This window comes from Gossypium hirsutum, chromosome A01 (assembly GCF_007990345.1).
Source record: "Gossypium hirsutum isolate 1008001.06 chromosome A01, Gossypium_hirsutum_v2.1, whole genome shotgun sequence".
In the NCBI taxonomy this organism is placed as follows: Eukaryota; Viridiplantae; Streptophyta; class Magnoliopsida; order Malvales; family Malvaceae; genus Gossypium; species Gossypium hirsutum.
The window spans coordinates 78,457,570-78,483,394 of NC_053424.1; the positions used below are offsets into that span (position 1 = coordinate 78,457,570).

Below are 25,825 nucleotides of genomic sequence, written 5' to 3' on the forward strand. Positions count from 1 at the left end.
GTGAATCTACCATAATAGTCTATCAGTACAGGAAATTTGGCATATTCGTAACTATAAATAGTCTAAGAGTTTGCCAGATTTGAATTTTTTACGGTATATAAGAAAGTGATCTGAATTATCTAGTATCCACCAAATATGAGTGTTTCACACTGTATATAAAAAGGGTATCTGAAGTATGAGTTGTCTATCAAATCAAAGCGTTCTCATGATATGTAACATGGTTGTCTGGGATTCCCAGGATGACTTAAAAGATTTCATCCATCAGAATAAGTTGTGATATGGGTTGATTTAAGACATGATTTGACTGTTGATTTAAGACATGATTTGACTGGTAATCTGATAACTATCAATTCAGTATGAGAATCCTTCGAATGTAGGATCTATGTGAAGCTCATCTTAAAAGATCAGTTAGTATAAGTATCTACAAATAATAGTATCTGTGAGTACCCCATTCTAGGGGAGGTGTTTAACATCTGACTGAGTGAGAATCCGTTGAAGGTAGGTTCTGTATGGACATCCTTTTGAGAAATGTATTCGTTTCTCGAAAAGGAATGAGATCTGTATTGAGTGGTGAAGTCTAGAATCTGTTCAATGAGTAAATTGTGTGTAGGATGGTTAAGTATGGAAGTTGACGTATATGTATACGATCAATATTAAGAAAGTATCCTCCAAAGACAGAAATGAAATCCAAAATCTTCAAGATGAGGAATCAAACAACAAATACTTCAAGGTAATCTAGGTTAAAACTCACTAAATTCTTTTAAACTTACAAATATTTGTTTATGTTTCAGGTTTTGCTTTAAGAGTGGGTATGCCAGGAGGTACCAAGCTAAGATTACATCAAGGAGCAGTTCGAGTTGCGTCATCATGAATACAAAAGGTATCATAGTAGTATGGCGCTTAGTACACTACGCCATGAAGAGACTGTCTTTAACAAATTTTAAAGTTGTAACATTATATGCTGTTTTTGAAGTTTGATGTAAATTTTAAAACATTTTCTATTATAAACTTTTGGTGTTAAGAAAAGTAAATAAGAAATAAAAAAATGTGTTAAAATGGTTATATGCCGGTTGTAAAAGTTTTGCAAAGTATTTGTGTTGTAACATCCGATATCCAGATTAAGTGATTCAAGTTGGGTAAAGGGTGTTACAAGCTTCTTTATCAACATTTAGTTATAATAGTAATAAATAATTAACCTTATAGTAATAAAGTCAACTCTATTTATGACAACCATACTCTATAGCAACATTTATTTATAATAGTACATTTTTTGTAGAATCAATTTTTTTATATTTTATTTTTACCTTTTATAGTAATTTTTATTTTTATTTATAGCAGGAATAACAAGTAAAAAGTGATTAAGTTAGATTTTTATAACAACCTATTATGTTAATTTTTTATAAAATTAACTCTATTACTAAGTAAAATAAACATAATAAATTTTAGTTAATATATTATTTCGTTGAAATTTTATGTAAAAAATACTAACTATATTTTATAAAATAAAAATAATTTTTAATAAAAAAAATATATTTGTAAATTTTATTAAAGATGAAACATAAATGCCACTAATTAATATTATTAATTTATTATAATCTTTTAGTTTAAAAAAATTATAAAATCAAATATTACATAAATCTCAAATACTATTATATATGCCTCGAATATTGTTTTAGGGGTGTATGATAACCTTTCAAAATTTTAATAGATAAATGGAGCTATTATAATTTATAAAGGGTTATTTCTCAATTTTTATAATTACAGGGCTTCCGGGTCCGGATCCAAGTAAATGACATTTTGGGTGTTCCTTCATTTCCTTCATAGTGGGAACTCGATTCATTTTCATCGAAATAGAAAAAATATATTTGCTACACAAATTATAGAATCCTTTCGACAATCCTCCGTGTCTCAGCCAAAAGCTACCGCCATGGGAATCGTTGGAAATCTCTCTCCACAGCAGCGCCAATCTTTCGACTCTCAAGGTCAGCTCCACCGCGGCTTTCAGCAAAGTCATTTCTTTTCATACTCTGTACAGCTGCTGTTTTCTTTTACTCTTTTCTTTACTCCATCAATTTGCGATTGAATCACTTGTGTTTTTTGCAGGTTTTCTTGTGATTGAATCATTTGCGAGCCCTGCAGAAATTGAAGCTATGAGGAAGAGAATGGACGGAATGCTTCAGGCCTTTGACCCTACCACCACCGCTTCTATTTTCTCCACCAAAAATCAGGTTTGTTTTCTTTCCCTCCTTTCTTGGAGCAAATGTATTATAATTTGACTTTATTTAATTTAACTTTAAGTTTTGATAGTTTCTCGATATGAGTTTTTTGTAGGTAAAATTGACCAGTGAATACTTCTATGAAAGTGCTGAAAACATTTCCTTTTTCTTTGAAGGTAGGTTTTTATTATTACTTAAACATTCAAGCTTTTTCTCTTCTTTTCTTAACTTTACTTTGGAAAAAATCAAATTAATTTTGAGAAATATACTTTTGGGATATATGAACTTGCTGTGAGATTGAAAGTGAAAGGTTTGGATGTTGTGAACTCTTTACTGAAGTTTTAAATAAGTTAAGATTGCCAACTTTACGTGGTAAAGTTTGATTCCTTTTTACTTTTACACTTTTTTTTGTTCTTTTTGTTGTTTTGGCAGAAAAAGCAATTGATGATAATGGAAATTTAAAGCAACCGAAGGAACTTTCTATTAATAAAGTCGGGCATGGTATGCGATTTCAAAGGCCTTATATTTGTTTTGTTATGCTCTTATTTTGGCTACATGCTCATGTAAATAGATTATAGGTATGTTTATTGTAGCTAATCCTTCAGTTTTATTTGTTTGTGCAGCGTTACATGAGATTGATCCAGTTTTCAAAGAATTCTCTTGCTCTGAGAAGGTTTCGAGTTTGCTTTTCTCCTTAGGTTATAAGAAGCCCGTGATCATTCAATCAATGTATATCTTTAAGGTATTTAGCTTGATTTTAACTTGACCACAAAGGCAGTGTTTATCTAGTGATAACACCCTTTGCTAGTAACCTGAGAAATTCAACTCCCAAGTTATTGAGAGGTTCTGATTTTAGTGACTTGAATATAATAGTTTTAACTTTAGAGGCAAATAGTGTATTTGCTAATATAGGTTGATTCTTCTTTTATTTATTTCCAGTCAATAAAACCTGTGTCCATTTTTCATTGATGTTTCCTTTTAAGGGAACTTTATTTGACTTATAATGTTAGCTCATATCACTCCTTACAACTAATTGGCTCTTTAAAGGTGTTGAAATTAATATTTGCATAAAGCTTTAAGATTGAGCTGAATTCTGATGGAATGACATCTTTTTCATAATCCTGGAGTTATTTTTTTTTTCTCTGGCCTCTATTTATTTCTAGTTACATACTAATTTCATGCTTGATTATTCTGTTTTTTTCCTTCTCTAGTGGTAGTCTGTGCAGATCCTACGGGACCTTGCTATTGCTGCACTTCTATTGACATGCAGTGGCATGAAGTTTTCTGTAAAAATTAGGAATTTCTATGTCAGTGAGGTTCTATTTGCTGGCTATGTTGTTTTTGCTGGTGCTGTCTGCTCCCACAGTGTATCATAAAAAAAAAAAAGATGTTAACCATGGTTAATCGAATAATTTTAATATTTTTCATTTAAAAGATGTAAATATTTCATTCTGATGTGATGGCAGATTGTTTTGATGCTTTTAATTACTTTCTCCAAAATGGAAATCCAAACTTCTGTATCTCCTCCAAAGCAGAAAAAGACGCTACTAATCTTGTTAATAGATGAATATTTGAATACTATATAGTTTGTGATGAAGTTCGAAACTTGTATCCTGTGAATTGAATTTTGTTGAATACTGAATTTCCAGTCATACTTAACTGTGACCTGACAGCAACCAGGTATAGGAGGTGAGGTAACTCCTCACCAGGACAACTCGTTTCTTTATACTGAACCTAAAACTTGCACCGGTCTGTGGCTAGCTCTAGAAGATGCAACAGTTGTAAACGGCTGCCTTTGGGCCATTCCTGAATCTCAAAAAAGTAGGGGTTTTTTCCTCATGTACAACTTTTTAAAGTATATAGAAGATAACTTATTTTGATCTTCTCTCTTTTTATTTTTTGTTTCCAGATGGTCTTGTTAGAAGGTTCATTAGGGGTGATGATGGAGTTTACTTTGATAGGCCGTCCCTATCATATGACCAGAAAGATTTTGTGCCTATTGAAGTAAAAGCTGGGTCTTTGGTTGTAATTCATGGTGACCTTATTCATCAAAGGTTAGTTTAAAGAATTATATTTAGAGCTCATTATAGCTTAATGGCCTAATAGCTACTAACCATTTGTGTCTTCTGTTTATGCTGATACTACAGTTTTGAAAATCAATCTTCAAATTCACGGCATGCATACAGCTTGCATGCGGTAGATACTGATGGCTGCAAGTGGGCAGAAGATAATTGGTGAGTACTTGAGCATTTCTGTCTGTCTTTTGATGGTTCATCTTTTTTATTTTCCACAATTCCATTCTTTCATGCTTCATAGGATAAGCATAATTTTCTTTTGGTTTAATGACAACGTTGGCCCTCAACCTTCACCTTTTATGTCATTTTGGTCCTTTTTTTTTTTGGCTAAATTGGACCCTCATCTTGTATCTTTTTGTAACTGGTGTGTTTTTAACTGATTTGCTAATTTGGCAGTTAATAACGGTCCTAATGTGGCAAGCATGCGTGGTCATAATTTAATTGACGTGGCAGTTCAAACTTAAATGGCCCAGTAAAATGCTTACATCTGGAAAATAAATTAGAACATAAAAATGACATGGAATTAAAAATAATATTTAAAAATAAAACATTAAATCAAATTAACAAACCTAAAAATTCCCTAAGAAATGAAACATACAAAAATAAAAATAAAGAGAATTAAGAACATAAAAGAAAAATAAAATTATAGGTTCAGCGCCAAATTTAGTCCCCAGAAAAGAAAATGACAAAATGTAAAGATTGAGGGGCAAAGATATCATCAAGCCTTTTCTTTGTATCTTATGAATCTCATTTTATCTGGATGATGAATAATCGACAAGCAATTCAACCGTCTCATAGTATTTCGTCATTGTATAGCTATGCTAGGGCAACCTCTAAAGACCTTTACCTATATTCCTATAGTTTTTATTCTCACTGAGAAAACAATATTCCGATTAAAAAATGGTAATTGATGTAGTTACCTCCTGGTAGTAAACCTGTGGGTTTGCTATCCAAAGATGTCTAGAGAAATACATCCGTTGCCATTCAGCATTGGAGGGATTGAGAAAAGATCTAATTCATTCGATATTCCTCGGTCTGATGATCATACTAAATTATAGTATGTTGTAATCATCAAAGTTGTACTCTTTTTTCATTATATTCAAAATTAATATGATGCCATAGATGCAAAAAGAGAAATGCTTTTCGTTTATTCTTTCACATAATCAAAGAAAAGAACTAATTAGTATACTTCAGTTATCGAAGAGGCATACAAATGAATTGATTATAGTAATCGAATATAGAAATCTGTTATAGATATCAGCATTAGATTTGTTGTTTGATTGACTATATTCTATGCTTCCACTTCTCTTTGTAGTTGTCATGATTGATCATTTTCCGCTTGATCTTTTCCTCTTTCAGGATCCGAAGAAAAGTTGAACCTGAGCCCCTTTACTCTTCTGGACAGACTTGAGAGTTTGTCAGGTAGTTGCATGGAGCTTTCATGTACGTGTCTAAGAAAAATTATTCCCTCTTGTTGAAAGTAAGATTACAGGATGATGATCATCGTTTATGTTAACTCAGATGCAAGTGTGGGATAGTTATATGTGACCCAGATGGGTGTTTTCATTTCTTTCTAAGTTTCTATGTATTTTGAAGATTTGTAATGCCATTCCCATGCCATAATAGGAGTCTAATAAAGATGTTCGACACGAACACTTGAAAGTCAGAGCAACTTGGTTCACCATGTACTAATAACCAAAATGGCTGGTCATTTTGATGATCCTTCGCTTATAACACATTGTTTATTGACCCCTCAACAAAGTGTTAATTGCATGGTGTAGGGGTCTAATTATAATTTATTGGAGCTTAGAAGATGTTAGATTATTGGTTGACATTTGACTCAACATTTATTGGATGAAGGATATAAAAATGATATGCAAAATCTGTCCTTCCGGTCCATTGGCATTCCTATTAATGGTTATTGGATTAAGTCGCACAAAATTTATATTAAAAATATGTAAATAAAAGTATATTTTTAGAAGATAGGTTAAAAAGAATTTTGTATTTGTCGAAAGGAAAAAGATTAGAGGAGATTGAAATAGCAGCATACAAAAGAAATAATATAGGTTTAAAACAACTTTGTATTTGTAGAAAGGAAAAAGATTTAGAGGAGATTGAAATAGCAATATACAAAAGAAATATATGTTCATCATCTATCTATACTATTTCATGATATAACCTTTCAAGTTTAAATATTTAATTTTATTAAAATATATTTAAATTTTCATAAAATATCCTTTCATACATATATATACACTATATAAAAAGTTTTTTTAATTAAAATATCAATCTAATATTTATAATTATTGAACTGTATATTGTTAAAATCTTTGAAATAATGTATTTTAATAAGTACCAGTTTATTTTAGGATGCATACCCAAAAAATATGAAAAATTAATATTTGGATAATAGATACTAGCTTGTATATATATTATATTTCAAAAAAATGTATATATATTAAAATTTAAGTTACTGTAAATAAGAGTGGTTATTGGAGTATATAAATTGTTTAAAGAATGTTTTTTATAAAAATATAAAATGACATAATTACTTTTATGTCATATTTATTATATGGGTCAATGACTTCTAGGAAGCGATTGTTAAAACTCTTATTAGGCACTAGTTTGGTTTCATGGGCGAACCTAGGGAGGCTGGCAAGGACCCCGGACCCCCTTTAGACTCCTTAAAGTTTTTAAAATTTTAAATTAGTAAAGATAAAATTACACTTTGACCCTTTCTAAAAATATAAAAATTTGATTTAATCTTTTAAAAATTATAAAGATATAAAGTATTAAAATGATAAAATTAAATTTTTTGTATCATAAAAATTATAATTTAATTTCGGCCCCTAAAAAATTTTCTTAATTTCACTCCTATTTGTCACTAATTTAAATCTGACCACCTCCCTCCCATCCCTAATGTTGTATAAAAAAATTTATATACATTTATCTATAAAAAAGAAAATCAACACATAAGGTCAAATTCACACTAAAAGTATTTTAGATCTCTTAACTATTTATCCATTGATTTTAAAATCGTAATCTTAAGTTATTTATTTTTAAGAAAAAAATATAAATTATTGAAAGACATAAATAATATTTTTTTCTCAATTAAATTAGTATCTAGTTAATTTGTGATACTAAATTAAAAATTTTATAAGTAGTATAAATAACTACTCTTATAGTCATTTAATTCAAGTTAACTAGTCTTGTTCTTCGCCCACGCTTGGCGTTGAGTTGATTATTTGTTTATGTCAAATGATAGAGTAAAAATTTGAAGATTAAAACATACTCTAAGTCCCTATACATTTCGTATACTTTGAATTTAGTTTCCTTACATTTATATTTAGAAATTTAATACCTCTAGTTTTCATATTAAAAGTTTTCTATTAAATAATCTAGTGACATTTTGAAAAAATGCAATAAAAGCAATATTGAAAATTTAAAGTTTAGGGATTGAGTTTAAAAAATTACCAAAATTATATATCAATAACATAAAAAAATTATTAAAATATCATTAAATAAATGAAAAAAAATACAAAATGATATGATGCTGTTGATTTATATAAACCTTTCTCTTCTAACATATAGGTATATAGATTTAATGAGTTATCTTTTTCGTACTCCATCCTCACATGACTCGAACATAGCTATTAACATTTACCCTGTTGAGAGAAAAGAAAAAAAGAAAGCACCATATTTTATAATAACGTACCTCAAACTTTTAGATGCTTATTTATTTCACTTTTTCTGATACGCGTATGGAATGTGTATCATATTAATCATGTTTGAAGATATTTGGTTGCATGTATTAAACACGTAACGCTAATAATTGTAAAAGAGAGAGTATGGTGTAAAAAGAAAAACAAAAAGGCTAGGTTGTGATCAGAGCTATGGGGTAAAGGGGTCTATAAATTTCTGAAAACATTGGAGCTTTCTTCATTATTGAAGGATGGGTCGTCTACTACTGCTAGTCTACTTCTGCAAACAGATTTTCAAGGAATCTCAAACCATTACCCCAACTGTTCCACTTAGGTTTTTTTTTTTTTTTTGAAGTTCATGGCGTGAGATTGTGTTTGTCCTGATTGACGAGGCAGTGCTGGGAAATCAGAGTAAAAGAAAAACAAGGACAATCCCCTTAGCTTCCCTATTTTTGGCCAATTCCAATTAATGCTGGCTGCTTCCGGACTTGATTGGATTTTTTCACTAGATCATGGTCGGTCTTTCTCGGCAATACGCGCTTTCTTTCTTGTATTTGTCCTACTCTTTCTTTCTCTATCTTTTTTTTCTTTGAACACTGCTTCTTTCATTATGCATACCCTGCAGACTTTCAGCTGCAAAAGTTTCAGTGACAACTTCATTAGGCATCTTCTTTATCTCTCCAGAGCTTTTCCAGGCCACCTCCCTCATTATCTCATAATTTAACATTGTCATTTGGGGGGGGGGTCTTTTTTAATCTTATTTTGCTGGTGAATGAATGAATATGTCTGGGTTTTTCAAGAGGTGAAAGGACAAAACGTCTAACAGGTGTCATCAAGGTCAACCCTTGCTTCTGTTTTTGACCTTTTGTCGGTAAAACAACAGTAATAACCTAATTCTACAGATCAGATAGATACATAATGCAAGAAAATTATAACACCAATATATGGATTAATTGAGACTATTTTCTCATATACTACTCTGCAATCTCAAATAATATTCAAACAGTTGAACAACCATTGACATTAATGTCCATGTTCCTTGTGACATTACTCTAATGTGTAGCACTTTGATGGGTTTGATTAGTCTCCAAAGGAAAGGAGATATTCAATATTGCATTTGGACTAGTTTACTGTTAGTTCAGTACGAATTTAATTCCCTAGGAATATATGGAATTGAACATACATGATAAAAACAAAAATATTACTGACATATACCTGAAAACCCCCAGATATGTGCAGTCCAAATTTTAGGTCACTTTACATCAAACTCTTTCACATCTTTCTCCTGTTATCTGTCTCCCCATGGCCTTCTCATCTCTCTTTCATTTTTGTGTTGCTCAATGAGTTGTATGAAATAGACAAAAACAAAGAGAAATTCTGTAATTTTTTGCATCGTTTAAAGGAAAATGAAGGAGGCTCTTCCTTGGTTTAGCCAACATGGTCCAGAATGCGTTTTAAGGCAAAGCCCAAAAATAACTACATGTCCTTATCTCACAATTGCACCATGCGTGACAGACACAGATGAAACAGTCCCTAGTTCCCCACAACAAAACAAAACTAATACAGCCTTAACCATCTTTACTTAAATGGAAAACTAGTATTTAATTGCTGCACTTGTAGCCACATGCTAAGCTACTCTTCTTCTTCAGTTCTTCAGAGGAAGAAACTCGAAATACTGGTTTGGGGTTGTACTTATGGTTCTGATGGGACCTTGGGTGTCTTTGTTGCTGATATTAATGCCGTTTCCATCGTTGCTTCCAAGGGGAAACAGCTCGAGGGTCTGATCTTCTCTGTTTGCATCTTCAAGAGTGGTAATTTTTTCTTGGTGGGGTTTGAATGAACATAAATTTTTCTGAGTGTCCAATGAAGCTGTTGTGGTGGTGTTGGTGAGGTCAATTGGTGTACAACACAACTCCATGCGTAATTCCTTCTCCTCAATTTCCATCCACTCATTTCCTTCACTTTTTGGAAATCCATGCGTCCAAATGAATTCCTACGCAATAGAAAAAAAAAAAGACAAAAAGAAAGTAATTAAAGCTGATCATAAACATGCTGAGCTCACAATAAATCCAAAAAATTCAGTCATTTCATAAACAACAGCCCCAACAGAAAGTAAGAAATGCAGCTTTTAGACCTCTCTTTTCCCAACATACTAACAAATGCTTTTTCATCTTTTTTTTTTCCCTTGACTTTATTTTGAAAACCTTTGACCTTTTGATCTAATAATAATTAGCTTCTATAATTATGCCTTGCAGTAAGCAATAATATGGCATGAAACAAACCTCTGAAAATTTTCTAACGTTTGAAGGAGAACCCTTGTTTGTCGGTTTAATTTCGCAGCATCCTACTGGCAACGAAAATACTAGTAAAACAAAAAGAAATCTCGTCACTTCTCTTTCAAAACATTCATGTTTAAATTCTATGTATATAGGTTACCGGATTCCTTCTTTTCCAAGCTTTCGGTATCACATTGTTGTTGTTCTTCTTCAGTCTTGAGTTGACGGCGGCGTTTTTGACGTTCTCTTGCTTTATGGTTTTGGAACCAGTAGAAAACATTCTTCCCTTCGATCTTCCCGAACCTCCGAAGCCGCGTCGCAATTTGTTGGATTTGTGCTGCCGACGGAGTCCGTGTTCCAAGTCGGTAGAGTTCCTCAAGGGTCAGTAACTGCTCCGGCGTTGGATTCCAACGTGAACTCCCTAATGGCTGCTGCTGCTGACTGTTCAATTCTGTCGTATGACTAACCTCATTTGCATTACTTGCTATACCAACAACAAGAAATTATCAATATATTCTGTTTTAACAAGAGATCATTTAAAAGAACAATGGAGAAAAATGAATGACAAGTTTAAAAAAAAGAAATAGGATTTACCCAAATCACCATGATTCAAAGCTAAAAGGTTGGTGGTGTTAGTAGGGTTAGGATCCAAGGGTGAAGGCTTCGCAATGTTGAATGAATGAGACAAGTTGAGGTCAGTGATATGGGGATATCCCATTTTTGAAGAAGCAACAGGTTATTGAGCTGTGCTGTGAAGTTCGTAAAGAAAAAAATATTAAAGGTGATAAGATTGAGACTCAAATTAAGGTTGCTAAAAAGTGAGAGAAAAAAGAAAGAAAAAAAGGAAAAAAGAGAGTAAGCATTGGGTTTAAGAAGGGGATGCTACTTCTCAGTAATAATATCGCTTTGTCTCTCCCTAGCGCTCGTACTCGCATCAGAAGACAATGTGAAAATAGAAAAAGAAAAAGAAAAGTAAATAAAAAGTAAACATTGTTTCTACTTTTAGAAGGGACACCTAGGGTTTAAAACATTTTTATTATTTTTACACGCTAAAAGGATGCAGGTTGGAGTGTAATTAAGAGTTTATTATCAAACTATCCAAACCAATCAAATCAATCGGTAAAATTGAGAATTATTTGAATTATAGATTTAATGAAAATAAAACATTTAAATGATTTGTAAATTGGTATGAATTGATTTAATTGGATTAAATTTTGATTAAATTAATTTTTAAATTTTTAAATGATTTATTTATTTTGAGTTAAATGGATTGGTTGAACTAAAAATTAGTGAGTTAATCGATTCGACTATTACTTCGATTTAAAAAATATTGTTTATTATCTCTCAATAAATTATTTAAAATATATTTATATCCGAACATCTCTTAAATTTCTTGATTAAAGATTTAAAATTATTTTGAATTTAGATTATATAGTTTTAAAAATTAATTAATTAGGTTAATCATTTTGATTTTCCCATCACATTAAAATAAATTTTAAAAATGTAATCTTATTTACTTACTATTTTATAGTTACGTAAGAAATTAAGTAAGAATCACTTAAAAATCACGAGGTGTGTGTAGTTGATATGTTACAGATACATCTAAATATAGATATATATATTAGATTATATTACATTTTACCGTGGGATGAAATATATACAATAAATAAAGTTTCATCATATATAAGTAATTTTTTTAAATTTTATATAAAAAATAAAATTATTCTTAAAATAATACTTATTGCTTAATAAAAACAATGAGCTTTTTATAATTAAATTTAAACTTAAGTGATATGTGATATGTATACAATCAATCTTTTATATACACTAAATATATACAACTAAAAAAACAATATGCAACGTGGAGAGTGGCATGGCCTTGTTATTTTAATTCATCACAATATTGAGTCTCTCTTTGGAAGAGTAGGGGTAGTGTCGTTGTAAGACTTTGGAGTTAGTTTGAGGTTTCGATGGATGGAGTGATTGGCAAGTAATTGAGGGGAGTAGTATATATAAGGAGGATGGCGCGACAAACTATGAAGGACAACTTTGAAACAGAAAAGTAACGTTGAATTGGGATGTGATTAAGAATGCTAGAGGTTGAAATTAAGTAAAACTTGATTTAATTTCAAGAAGTTAAAAAAAATTGAGTTAATTGAGTTAAATTATTTGAGTTATTCGGTTTTCTGAACTAACTCGAATAAATAATTCGATTTTTCAAGTTCGAATTGAGTTGAATTTTACAACTTGAATAAAAAATTAGTTCAAATACCTATTAGATCCTTGTCAATTTTGAAAATAAAAAAATGTCCATTAACAATAAAATATAAAAAAATCAAAATAACCTTCAACTTTTCAAAATATTTATAAAAAATTCTCCCTTTTTTTACAAAAATTATATAAAAGTGTAAAATTTAAGAATTTTAAAGAATTTTCAAAATGGTAAATTTAACGCCTTAAACAAGTAAATTACCAAAATCAAGATTATGATACTCTTATACCTACACCACATACCCAAAACACATGTCCTTTAGCGACATTTGTCCTTCCACCCTTTATCATGGATCAACTTGAGTCTAGCGGGCTTCATGTTGCATCATATCTCCATTGAGCATATATGGGATGCACGTGGAGATATAGAATAATTGATTACCCAGTTTTCTTAAGACATCATGTTACATCCATTATTCGACCCGATCGTCAAGTCTAAGCTAAGGGATGTCCTATTCATTGCTAGAGCAACTACGATAAATTTATATTTAAATTATGTAATTTATTGAAACGAGTCAAACAATTATACATACAGTGTGAAATACAATCATTCCCAAGCTTTGTATGAAATTACATAAGCTCTAAAGCAAATTTAAAACCAAAGAAGGACTAAAATAAAAAGTCCCAAAATTTCAGGATTGACGTCGCGACATGAGGGAGTTCCTCGTTACGACGTGACTCACTGTTTGATTTTGTCGCAACAACGTAAATTCTCGCCGCGCCATGACATGGGCTCAAGCTCGTCTTGACAACTCATGATTGGTGTCTCAACATGGTTTTCTCGTCGTGACGACGTTCGAATGATGTCACCTACTATTTTGGCAAAAATGTACCAAATAGTAGTCAATGCAATCCCAACTTTCAATTTCTTATTTCATGCCTAAGTCAAACATGTTTTTGAAAAAATTAGTCAAATTTCATACCAAATCATTCTCTTTTACTCTACAAAATTCAACTAATTCATCAAGCCTTAATTGGTACCAAATCACTTCATTCAAATCTAACAATACATGCAATTCTACTTAGCATTTCAAGCTTCCAAATCTACAATCACCTAACATTTCATACTAATTCCATAAAAAAAAGACCATTTCTTATCTATCAAACTCAAACAGATTCATATTAACACAAGTATGCCAACCATTCCAACACAACTAATCTTATAGCAAATCGTATTCATAGCATATCACTTATCATTCATTCAAGCTATTAAATATACTTACTTAATCCACATATCATAAACACCATAATATATACACATGGTTCATACCATTACCAAAATCATGCCAACATATATACATAATACATCAAAATACCATTTCATCGTTCAAATTTAGCATTATATAAACATAAGACTTCCTTTGGTGCATGTCATTGAAAATTTCATTGAACTAACGAGAAACATCACCAACTTGCTTTGTCCAAGATTATAGTTGGATGCTATTATCAATAGACAAACACGATCAAAACCTAACATGTGCATGAAAAACAAAACCGTATGTTAAGTATAACTCAGTGGTATTTACATAATTCGAACGTTATAATATAACTAGACTTGTCCAACCAGGTCAGGTTTGGGCCAGGCCTTGACAAAATTTTAGGCCAGTTTGATAGACCCGGGCCCAACTCGACCCAAAAAAATGGGCCTAAAATTTTGCTCAAGCCCAGCCTACCCGTATTAATTTTTTTATATAATTTTTAAAAAATATATAATACATTAAAAATGCTAAAAATACTCAAATAAATGTTTCTCACCAAATTGAAAATAAATTAAAAAATTATACTTAAATAATACTAACATAGGTGCAACTTAACAAGCAAATGCCTCTAAAATAGTAGCGAAATTAACAATAAAATAGGAGTATACAATATCCAAACAATAACAACAAAATAGTAGCAACATAATAATAAAATAACAGCAAAAATAATGAGAAAACAATAAGAAAACATGTTTTTTTTTTCTTTTTGCAAATTGGGTCAGTTTGGGCCGAGCTTGGGCAAAAAAAGTCTTACCTGAGGCTTGACCAATTTTTTTTCAAGCCCATTTTTCGGACCTACATTTTTACTCAAACCCGTCTACGTAAGTTATTCAAATGTATGAGTTAAAGATCAAATATTAATATGCAAGTTATCATGTCAATTATATTAGTTCTTATATTCATTATCCCAATCAAATTCAATTCACTAGTATAAAAACATAAACCATTTCATATCATATCACTTTTGAAATCTCAACCGTTGGTTGTCACATTCTAGTTCAAATTTCTGACCTTATAAGTACGATGAACATAATCAATCATCTTTTCAGTTCATTTTACATATCATCATCCTGTATTATGTTTTTAATTCCTTATTAACCTGGTTCAGATACAGATGAATATATGAATCCAACCAATCACAACGGTTTGGCATCTAGTGCCTATCAAATAAATCCAAAATAGTAAGTTGTACCCAATGCTAGTCGTATAACCAACATACATGTGTGCCCAAAACTCCTTGACTTGTAGTTGTAATAACCCTGTACTCTTCCCATCTTATAACATGCCAACTATATTCGACTCTGCTCAAACAATTTATAAGGTAACCATTTCTCAGTTTCATTTATAAGTGAATTCCTCAATTCCATATCATAATCTCATCACCCAATCATCAATTCACATATCACCATATTGATTCAATTTCACACTCATAACAATATACAATATTTTCAAATTTATTCAATTTAGACCTGATCACAAACAATCAATCCCAATCAAATCAAAATTTCAATTTATAGTATACAATATTTTCAAATTTACTCAATTGCGAATTTACACAAATTTTATATATATTTTCAATTTAGTCCCTAAAGCTGAGGCTAACCTAACTTTCAATCTAGAACTCAAAATTTCAACCCAATTTCACAACAGTCCAATTTGGACATCCTATTTCTCATTTCTACCAAAAATTTTGAAATTTATGCATTTTAGTCTCTATTGTACAAAACTATAAATTAACTTCATAATTTAGTTCTTTTTCACTTCTAAGCTTAAAATCTATCAATTTAGTACCTAAAACTTTAAAGATTCATCAATAACATTTTGCCAAAACTTTAACAGTTTTGAAAAATAACACACGGATCAACTAAATTAAGGTCCCAAGATTTCAAAAATATAAAAACCCTTAATGCCCACATCCCCTTCTTCTCTTTCTCTAAATTCGGCCAAAAAAGATAAAAACACAATGTCTTCTCTTTCTCCCCACTTTCATGTTTTGTTCAACGTTTTATGTTTTAGTTCATTTTAATTTAATTAAATTTTTCATACAAAATTCAGAGAAATCATGCCACCACCGTCCACTATTATTTGCATGGTGGTTTAATTTACACTTAAGTCCCTTGTTCATGTTTTAATTAAGGATTTTTTAGCAATTGAACTTTTACCACTTTTACAATTTAGTCATTGCACCTTAATTAATCATTAATTCAATAAAATTACCTATCTAAAGTTCGATTCATCTACTAAATAACTCCATAAATATTTATATTAAATATTTACAAATTCGGTTTATAAAAATAAAATTTCGAAATCGTATTTTCTGACACCACTAACTTTCTAATCGTTATACATCATATCTTAGGACGCATCACTGTCACTGTAAGGAAACCAAATAAGATCTCACTATCAATAGTCTGTAAACACGTAGGCAACCTTGTCTCCTAGTATAAAAGTCCCATGCAACAGCTCATGAGGTTAGATCCACTCCCAGACCAAAAAACCTTCTTCTTCCCTTTAACTCTCTCACGGGAAAACCCCGTTCTTAGTGGCTTTCCACCTCATCCCAAGTGAACCACCAATAAAACCACTACTTTCTTCCCTTATTAATCCAACAGGTTAACAGTTGGTGCAGTGAACGTGGACAACCGTGAGCTTGATACCAACATCCCCCACCAATGAGCTTGATCCCACTAGTAATCAGCAAACCCAAGACCCTTTGAAAGAGGTACCACTCTAGGATTTACCATCTCAAAACCAAACAAATTGAGTACAAGATTCCATGCATGTCAATCGAAACATTCATCAACAAACCCGATTCAATCCTAATGCACAAACTCAAAAAACTCCTTACCAATTTAACCAATTTTAGCAGTATTATCAATATCCACCACCATGGTGTTACAGTTATCCACACCTATACCAGTGCTTCTCTAGTTGACCAAGGATCACAAAACACCCACTCAATATCCCAACGATACATTGACATGCAAGAAAGAATGAAGGTGATGGAGCAACAAATATCTTCACAACAAAGAAGATATGAAGAGCAATAAAAATTTATTCAGGGGCTGCATGAAAGACAAGCCAAGTAGATGAAAGGAATGAAAAGCTCATAAAAGAGTTAAAAGCGACTAGAGCTGCTCGAAGGCAAGATCCATTGCATAGAGAAGAGGAGACTATCCATCCCACTCACAAGCATCAACATGATAACAAAAGTAATGATGATCTTGATGATAATGTAGATGATAATGATGTTGACGAGGCTATTAACGATAGTCAAAGTTGGAATTTTAGTAGAAGCGCACTAGAAGAAAAGATAGAACAGTTAGAAAAAACACATGCGGAAATATCAAAAGTATTAGTCATTGAGTTTAGTTAAGAAATATACAAATGAACCCTTGGCTAGTGAAATACTACGTCGTAATGTTCTTCCAACTCTTAAATTCCCTAAATTATCGTATGATGGTCGAGTTGACCCCAAGATCATTTGGCGCATTATGTGAATCATATGAACATTTTAGTTGCTTCAGATTAGGTGGAGTGCATGGCATTCTCGGTGACATTGAAAGATTCAGCTCAGGCTTGGTATATGTAGCTTCTGTAAAATTTCATCATTAGTTTCAAGCAATTGGCGGACTTATTCATGAGCAAATTATTGGGAACAAGACACTACAACAATTGCCAACGTATTTAATGCCAATCAGGCAACGTGAAGATGAATCTTTACGAGATTTTGTAAAGAGATATTCCAGAGCTCTTAGGAATCGGGATAAACAAATAATAGTTATAGATATAAAGATTGTCCTACTATAATTTATATATAACATACTACTCAAGAAGCTTGTTACACGTGCCAACACCGACAGCTGCTGCAAGATGCCATGCAGCATGAATGAAAGGAGTCCTAGGAAAGACATCGTCTGCAATGAAAAGAACACCTCCCAACAGTGATGACATCTTATGAACATTGTGAGCCATCCTTAATTCTGGGTATTTCAATGCTCTTTTTGTAAATGCCACCTGAAATGCAGGAACACGACATTGGACATGTTTTTGATGAAGTTGGTTCAGCATGCAGCAAACTCGACAGCATGCAGGCCAAGAAGACCAAGTCATGCAGGAGCTGCTGATGCAAGCTTATTTTGTTTATTTTGTAATTCCTAGTCAATGAAATGTAATCTTAGTTCATTTCTAACTAAGTTAGGTTGTTGACTGATGTAATTAGCTTATGTATGAGCTGTAAACACAACTTTGTATAAGTTTACAAGCCAAAATTTCAAGTTTCCATGTCATTAGTGGAGGTAGGTGATGTTTAGGTAATTATTTGCTGTTTTTGACAAGCTTAGTGCTTGGTTTATGTATTGGCATTGTGCCATTATGCAATTTATGAATGAAGTTCAGTTTGTTCATCAATTTTTCTCTTCATTTTTCTTAGCTTTTCTTTCTTTGTCTTGCTCGAATTCTCTTGTTTGCTCAGCAAGTCTCGAGACTTGCTTGACAAGTTTGCACTGAATCTGTTAGTTTCAGTTACAGCACCAACAATTGGTATCTAGAGCCTATTTCTTAAGGGATCTGTTACACAAATCCATGGCTTCATCAAGCTTTTCACCAGCTGCACCTCAAGTCTTCAATGGAGAAGGCTATCACATATGGGTGGTCAAAATGAAGACCTACCTGCAGGCTTTCGATCTGTGGGAGGTGGTCAACTCTGATGTTGAACCAGAGCCACTTAGAGCTAATCCAACAGTGGCTCAGATCAGGCAACATGCTGATGAAAGGACCAAGAGGCACAAGGCTATGTCTTGCATCCAAAACTCAGTGTCTGATGTGATTTTCACAAGGATTATGGCCTGTGAATCACCAAAACAGGCCTGGGACAAGTTGCAGGAAGAGTTTCAAGGGACAGAGAGGACAAGGCAGCAACAGTTGTTAAACTTGAGGAGAGATTTCGAGAATTTGAAGATGAAGGAAGAAGAAACTGTCAAGCAATATTCTGACAGGATTATGGCTGTGGTTAACAGCATCAGGCTCCTTGGAGAGCAGTTCAATGAAGCTAGGATAGTGGAGAAGGTTATAGCAACTCTGCCTGAGAGGTATGAGGCAAAAATCTCATCTCTCGAGGACTCAAGGGATCTGTCCACCATCTCCCTGACAGAGTTGATCAATGCTCTATATGCTCAAGAGCAGAGGAGAGCAAGCAGACTGGAGGAGCACCAAGAAGGTGCCTTTCAGGCAAGAACAAATACTGCCTACAAAGGCAAGAAGGCCTGGAGAGACAAGCCAAAGAATGATGCTGCAAGGAGAGAAGGTCAGACTTGCAAGCACTGCAGAAAAGCTGGTCATTCAGAAGAAAAATGCTGGTTCAATCCAGATGCTGTGTGTCAGCATTGTAAGAAGAAGGGTCATGTTGAGAGAGCCTACAAGAGTAAGACCAAATCGAGGCAGAATCAGTTTCAACAGATGAAAGCTGAGGCTCGAGTAGCTAAGGAGGACAGTGATCAAGAGGAGCAAGTCTTTGCTGTGTCATGCTCAGCTGCTCAGGAAAGGTCCTCATCTGGTTGGCTCCTAGACAGTGGATGCACCAACCATATGACACCTGATGCTGCAATCTTCAAGTCTTTAGACAGAAGTTGCAGAACTAAAGTCAAGATAGGAAATGGTCATTTTATTCAAGCTGAAGGCAAGGGTGATGTGTTGATATACACCCTTACAGGTACCAAAGTGATTTCAAATGTGCTGTTGGTGCCTGAAATTGACAGAAACCTGCTCAGCATAGCTCAGTTGCTGGAAAAAGGTTATTCAGTTGTGTTTAAAGACCACCAGTGCCAAATCAGTGATCCAAGTGGATCCAAACTGATGGCAGTCCCTATGGCTGATAAGAGCTTTGTGGTTGACTGGACAAAAAAGTCAGACATTGCCTACACAGCCACTTCAGATGAATCTAAGTTGTGGCATTAAAGACTGGGACATGCCAACTTCAAATCGATGGCCCGAATGGTCAGAGAGGACCTGGCTGAAAATTTCATCAACTCAGTGGACCATGATGATGTATGTGAAGTATGTCAGCTAGGAAAGCAGGCCAGACTCCCATTTCCCTCGAATCAAGCCTGGAGAGCCTCTGAAAAACTCCAACTGGTGCATACTGATGTGTGTGGCCCTATGAAGACTGAGTCATTAAGTGGAAACAGGTATTTCATACTGTTCATTGATGATTTCTCGAGATATTGCTGGATTTACTTCTTAAAACAGAAATCAGAGGTGGCCATTGTGTTTTGGAAGTTCAAGACTGCTTCTGAGACTGAAACAGGCTGCAAGCTGAAGACCATAAGGTCTGATAATGGGACTGAGTACACCTCAGCTCAGTTCCAAGCCTTCTGTGATAAGGCAGGCATCAAACATCAACTTACTAACACATATACACCTCAGCAGAATGGGGTAAGTGAAAGGAAGAATAGGAGTTTGATGGATATGGCCAGGTGCTTGATGATTCAGAAGAATCTGCCTAAAGCACTATGGGCAGAAGCAGTTAACACTGCAACATACATTCAAAATAGACTTCCAACCAAGGCTTTGGATCAAAAGACCCCATTCGAGGCCTGGTTTAGCTTCAATCCATCACTGGCTCATCTGAAGGTCTTTGGATGCATCTGTTATGCACATGCACCTGTTGTTAAAAGGGACAAATTGTCTGAAAGGGCTCGACCTGGTGTTTTGGTGGGGTATAGCACTGTTAAGAAGGGCTATAGGATTTTAGATCCTTCAACAAACAAAGTGTCAGTAAGCAGGGATGTGGTATTTGATGAGAGGTCATGTTGGAACTGGGAAAGACATGAACCTGAAGAAGTTTCTGAAGAACTTGCAGCAGACCAAGCTGAGCCAGACCAAAATGTCCCTGAAATGGATATTGATGATGAACCAGTCAGAGGAACAAGGTCATTGGCTAAGATTTATGAAAGGGCTCATGTAGCCATAGCTGAACCAAGCAACTTTGAAGAGGCTGAGGCTCAGCAAGGGTGGAAGCAGGCAATGGCTGAGGAAATCAGCATGATTGAGAAGAACCAGATCTGGGAATTGGTTGAAAGGCCAGTCAAAAGGAAGGTGATTGGGGTGAAATGGGTGTACAAAGCCAAGCAGAATGCTGATGGTACCTTGAACAAGCTGAAAGCAAGGCTAGTTGTCAAGGGGTTCAGTCAGAGGTATGGCTTGGACTACCTGGAGACCTTTGCACCAGTGGCCAGGCTCGACACCATCAGACTGCTGATTGCCTTAGCAGCACAGCTCGAATGGAAGATCCATCAACTTGATGTGAAATCAGCCTTTCTAAATGGCTTCTTAGATGAAGACATCTATGTTGAACAACCACAAGGGTTTGAAATAGCTGGCAGAGAGTATATGGTCTACAAACTGAAGAAGGCCCTATATGGATTAAAACAGGCTCCAAGGGCTTGGTATAGCAGAATCGATGGCTACTTGACTGATCTGGGATTCGATCGAAGCAAGAGTGAGCCAACACTGTATGTCAAGAAACAAGGGACACAAATACAACTCATTGTGTCCCTGTATGTTGATGATCTTCTAGTGACAGGAGGAGATCGAGTAGTACTGGCTGACTTTAAGACCAAGATGCAGGAAGTGTTTGAAATGTCTGATCTTGGGGAGATGTCATATTTTCTTGGAATGGAGGTGTCTCAAGTACAGAATGAGATATTTTTAAGCCAGAGAAGCTTTGCCACAAAGATTCTGACCAGGTTCTCCATGCAAAACAGCAAGGCAACTAAAACACCTGTTGCTGTTGGAGAAAAACTATCGAGCCAAGGTGATTTTAAGAAAGTTTGTGAAACAACCTACAGGAGTCTAGTTGGTTGCTTGCTATACTACAGGAGTCTAGTTGGTTGCTGTAGGATTGCTCTCAAGGTTCTTGCATTGCTGCAATAGAAGCATTTCCAAGCTGCAAAGAGAGTCCTGAGATATGTTAAAGGCACTTTAAACTATGGTTTGAAGTACAGCAAAGAAGGAAATCTGAAGCTGGTTGGCTACACTAATAGTGAATGGGCTGGCTCGATAGATGAGATGAATAGCACCTCAGGGTATGCTTTTAACCTTGGTTCAGCCATGTTTTGTTGGAGCTCAAAGAAGCAAAGTCTTGTAGCTCAATCTACTGCTGAAGCAGAGTATGTGGCAACAGCAAGTGCTGTCAACCAAGCCATATGGCTAAGGAAAATGTTGGCTGACTTGAATGTGCATCAAGAGGAAGCTACTGAGATTTTCTGTGACAACCAATCTGCAGTAGCAATTGCTAAAAATCTAGTGTTCCATGGAAGAACAAAACATTTCAGCATCAAGCTGCATGTTGTTCGAGAAATGGAGCAAGCTCAGGAAGTAAAGCTGATCCACTGTAATTCAGAGGATCAACTTGCAGACATTTTAACCAAAGCCCTTAGTGTCACAAGGTTCGAATGTCTAAGAAAGAAGTTAGGTGTTTGCTCCATGCAAACCAAGGAGGAGTGATGAAGTTGGTTCAGCATGCAGCAAACTCGACAGCATGCAGGCCAAGAAGACCAAGTCATGCAGGAGCTGCTGATGCAAGCTTATTTTGTTTATTTTGTAATTCCTAGTCAATGAAATGTAATCTTAATTCATTTCTAACTAAGTTAGGTTGTTGACTGATGTAATTAGCTTATGTATGAGCTGTAAACACAACTTTGTATAAGTTTACAAGCCAAAATTTCAAGTTTCCATGTCATTAGTGGAGGTAGGTGATGTTTAGGTAATTATTTGCTGTTTTTGACAAGCTTAGTGCTTGGTTTATGTATTGGCATTGTGCCATTATGCAATTTATGAATGAAGTTCAGTTTGTTCATCAATTTTTCTCTTCATTTTTCTTAGCTTTTCTTTCTTTGTCTTGCTCGAATTCTCTTGTTTGCTCAGCAAGTCTCGAGACTTGCTTGACAAGTTTGCACTGAATCTGTTAGTTTCAGTTACAGCACCAACAGTTTTCAGTACCACGGAACAGCTTCAGCCTTGAAGGTAACTCCATTAAATTATAATGCTAAGTTGGAGCAAAGATTAGGCAGTTGAAGACTTGGAAAATAATGAGATCGAACTTATTGTTGTAATGGAAAAATAATAGGATCCCAGACTGTTTTTTATTAAATAAAAAACCAAGTGAGATATAAACTAGATAGTTATACCTTCATCATTCCAGTGTGAACAGCTGAAACCATCAGAGGTTGAACAGGTAGAAGTAAAGCAGAAGCTGCCATCAATAACTTCGGATTCTCATTTCTAAGAGCTCTTGATAGACACTGCAAAAAAGGATTGGAATGAGAAATGTGAAAACAGAACTGCACAAGTTTCAGCAGGTAGCATTCAAGTCTAAAAAAGCAGCATACCCACAATGCCCTAATAAACATTCATTTTTATGTTTGGAATTGATAAAGTTGATAACGAGTAAACATGTTACTATTCAGAAGCATAACTTCAGTCTACAACATGTATGAGGATTATTCAAATTCACTATTTCCAAAATTCATTCACATTTATAATCTTTCCCGAGTTTTAATCTTCAAAAAGATATGAATTTAGTCTGAACTTACCACAGTAGCAGTGGCAATCATTGTGTAGTCAGCCCACCTTAAATACATTCTCAGCTTTCCTCTGGAAGAATGATACAAAGTAGAGGCAACTCCAACTCCGATTAGTGAATTAGCATACAGCTTAGAGTTCAAATTTTTCCTGTATCCAAGTAAACAAAGTATTAATAAGAAAAGGTAATATGATATCTTGTTCATGAAGCAAATTAAGGAGACTATTACCTCGGGGCTTGGATCCCAAGAACTATAAAAGGAAGTGAGGTTAACACATTAGCCACTGTTTCTTGAAAATTCTGATCCCCTGACAAAAGCTTTCGAGGGTAAGCAAAGTACAAATTTTATATGACAGAATGGCCGAGCTGAGACACACAAAAACAAGCACAAACAGTATCATACCTTTCATACAACATCTTACTGGCCTTAAACAAGATGGCCTCTGCTGCCATACTCTGAAAAGTAAGTATAAGCAAGTACGTTATGCTGTGTCACTAGTACATGTGACTATCTACAAAGAAATTGCCGGAGTACGGATTCAAACAGATTGTTTGATGCATAACTTACTGCATCAATAGTGGTTGATTTGCTGTAAAAAATGATTTATCATGAGTGGATTGGAATTCCCTTTGTTGGTTTATCTCCTCCAATGCAAAAGGTGAACGAGGAACCACTTGCACTCCATTTACACCGTCTAAGGCTTTACTAGGCCTCAACGCTGTGCAAAACATTTTACCTGCCAGCAAGAACTTGCTGGCAACAGAGGGAAGACGAATGCAAGAAGCAACTTATATGACCAATCTCTGTACGATTAAAAGAAGCAGAAATATATATTGAAATCACATTCAATAAATTAAAAGCATAGATAAGGCTTCTACAAAAAACACTAACTTCAAGGATTGACCAGCTAGAGGTTTGTATCACGCTTCTATTAAGCTCAACGAGTTCACCTTCCCCCATGAGGTTTTTCCCTTTCATATTGAGAAAAGAATGATAATGTCTCTCTTTGGCTAAAACAACACTCAATATTTTGTTAAACAAATAAAGCATAAAAATAGTAGATTAATCCTACTTAAATACGATTAAACTCATATATAAGGTCATGGCAATGAACATATCATCGTTCATTAATCCAAAAATGTACAAACTCAATAGAGCCTCATCGGATTTTTTAAGATCCCATTAAAGGAGAAATTTGAGTTCAAAGTTTAAAGCTTGAGATAACCCAAATGAAGTTTTTGTCCAAAGCATTCAACCAAAATTCTAAAATCAAATAATCATATAGTATCATTCACTTAATTTTCCAGATATCCCCAAGCATCGACATTCAAAAAGAAGGAAGGAAACACAAAAATGGGTTCTCAAAATACAAGCGAAAGAGGCAACTCTACATAAAAAAAGAGAAAGCAAGAAATGAAGATTATGGAGAACAAAACAGAAATATACTGTAAGTTTTGTTTAAGAAAGAGAGAAAGTGATACCTGGAAAGATGTGAGAATTTAAATGAAAGAAGGAAGGAAGAAAGGAAAAGAGAGATTAATGTAGTGTGAATTACGGTTATAGAGAATTAAAGAAAGGCAGGAGAGTCGGGTGGGTAGTTGTTTACTTTTAAAGACTAAAACAGCATCAGGAAGGGGAGATGCGGATGACTCACGAATCTTCTTCATATAACGGTCCGCATATTCGCTTTTAGTTCTGTTGCCTAATCAACCCTCGCCACCTATGCTATTCGTATACGATTTACTTACGTTTATTCTGCAAATTGTATTTTTTTTCTCAAGACATTCTAAAAAATAAAAATAAAAATTAACTTATTAAAAGAATTTGAGTTCATTGTTTTTGGAAAAAGCTTATAATATTCTTTTTTAAAACTACTTAAGGTATCAATGGTTACACTATCACGAATTACAATAATAAGATAGAAAAATGAATGCACTAAAGAATTCGGTAAAATTTATTTGAAACTAAAATAGTGGAGTATATGCAATAGATTTGTCGAGCAATCCCTCAACCCTATAGACTTAATCCAACTTGAGTTAAATTCGGATAAAATTTTTATTTTTCGAATTGGCTACGCACGAATGAAATTTAATTTAAATAAAAATATTTTTAAATTTAAATTTAATTATAAAATATATAAATAAAAATATAAAATATAATTTTAATATTTTATTAATTTTTAACTATGAAAAGGATAAACACGTAAAGCTGACTCTGTTTTGACTCGAAAACAAGCTTAGAATTATGTTTTTTTTTAAATTAAATTGTAGTTGACATCACTTGACCTAACCTCACTATTTAACGCAACATAAAGTACAAACCTATTTCTTAATAGTCTCCTTCAGTACTCCAAAACTTGTATTAATGTAAATAAAATCAACCCAAGTGTTTAAAAATAAGTTATTTTAAAATTTTTATTCTTAGAGTAAATATTTGATAAATT

At 33.7% G+C, this 25,825-nt stretch overlaps 3 protein-coding genes across 5 annotated transcripts; 1 reads left to right on the plus strand and 2 right to left on the minus strand.

Annotated features, from left to right (window-relative positions):
• Positions 1–1,745: 1,745 nt before the first annotated feature.
• Positions 1,746–6,011, plus strand: LOC107939631 (phytanoyl-CoA dioxygenase). The gene is made up of 9 exons (XM_016872983.2): positions 1,746–1,982; positions 2,104–2,228; positions 2,332–2,392; positions 2,649–2,717; positions 2,840–2,958; positions 3,890–4,037; positions 4,126–4,270; positions 4,364–4,450; positions 5,651–6,011. The coding sequence occupies exons 1-9, from the start codon at positions 1,790–1,792 to the stop codon at positions 5,700–5,702; spliced, it is 999 nt and encodes a 332-aa protein (XP_016728472.2). The 5' UTR covers positions 1,746–1,789; the 3' UTR covers positions 5,703–6,011.
• Positions 6,012–8,267: 2,256 nt separating this feature from the next.
• On the minus strand, positions 8,268–11,211 carry LOC107939629 (WUSCHEL-related homeobox 3). The gene is made up of 5 exons (XM_016872981.2): positions 10,863–11,211; positions 10,429–10,752; positions 10,275–10,354; positions 9,208–9,985; positions 8,268–8,625 (listed from the first exon to the last, which is right to left on the minus strand). The coding sequence occupies exons 1-4, from the start codon at positions 10,984–10,986 to the stop codon at positions 9,638–9,640; spliced, it is 876 nt and encodes a 291-aa protein (XP_016728470.1). The 5' UTR covers positions 10,987–11,211; the 3' UTR covers positions 8,268–8,625; positions 9,208–9,637.
• A 5,931-nt stretch (positions 11,212–17,142) lies between these two features.
• Positions 17,143–25,020, minus strand: LOC107939630 (uncharacterized). Of its 3 annotated transcripts, none has more exons than XM_041111824.1 (8): positions 24,864–25,005; positions 23,950–24,185; positions 23,785–23,837; positions 23,611–23,689; positions 23,392–23,530; positions 22,987–23,100; positions 17,625–17,815; positions 17,143–17,393 (listed from the first exon to the last, which is right to left on the minus strand). In XM_041111824.1, coding segments are annotated over exons 2-8 (741 nt in total). In that variant the 5' UTR covers positions 24,114–24,185; positions 24,864–25,005; the 3' UTR covers positions 17,143–17,392. The 3 variants fall into 3 exon arrangements, with proteins under 3 accessions (XP_040967758.1, XP_016728471.2, XP_040967757.1); XM_016872982.2 differs by lacking the exon at positions 17,143–17,393 and adding an exon at positions 24,274–24,353 and having other exon boundaries at positions 17,483–17,815; positions 24,864–24,959; XM_041111823.1 differs by lacking the exon at positions 17,143–17,393 and having other exon boundaries at positions 17,483–17,815; positions 24,864–25,020.
• Positions 25,021–25,825: the final 805 nt, after the last annotated feature.

Excerpts from the sequence above, each read along its gene's own strand:
- LOC107939631 (XM_016872983.2), top strand. The coding sequence starts at position 1,790 with ATGACATTTTGGGTGTTCCTTCATTTCCTTCATAGTGGGAACTCGATT. Across the intron at positions 2,229-2,331 it reads TTTTCTCCACCAAAAATCAG|GTAAAATTGACCAGTGAATA; the intron begins GTTTGTTTTCTT and ends AGTTTTTTGTAG. Across the intron at positions 4,271-4,363 it reads GGTGACCTTATTCATCAAAG|TTTTGAAAATCAATCTTCAA; the intron begins GTTAGTTTAAAG and ends CTGATACTACAG.
- LOC107939629 (XM_016872981.2), bottom strand. The coding sequence starts at position 10,986 with ATGGGATATCCCCATATCACTGACCTCAACTTGTCTCATTCATTCAAC. Across the intron at positions 10,355-10,428 it reads CTTGGAAAAGAAGGAATCCG|TATTTTCGTTGCCAGTAGGA; the intron begins GTAACCTATATA and ends TTGTTTTACTAG. Across the intron at positions 9,986-10,274 it reads ACGTTAGAAAATTTTCAGAG|GAATTCATTTGGACGCATGG; the intron begins GTTTGTTTCATG and ends TCTATTGCGTAG.
- LOC107939630 (XM_041111824.1), bottom strand. The coding sequence starts at position 24,113 with ATGTTTTGCACAGCGTTGAGGCCTAGTAAAGCCTTAGACGGTGTAAAT. Across the intron at positions 23,838-23,949 it reads AATCAACCACTATTGATGCA|AGTATGGCAGCAGAGGCCAT; the intron begins GTAAGTTATGCA and ends CTTACTTTTCAG. Across the intron at positions 23,690-23,784 it reads AGTAAGATGTTGTATGAAAG|GGGATCAGAATTTTCAAGAA; the intron begins GTATGATACTGT and ends AGCTTTTGTCAG.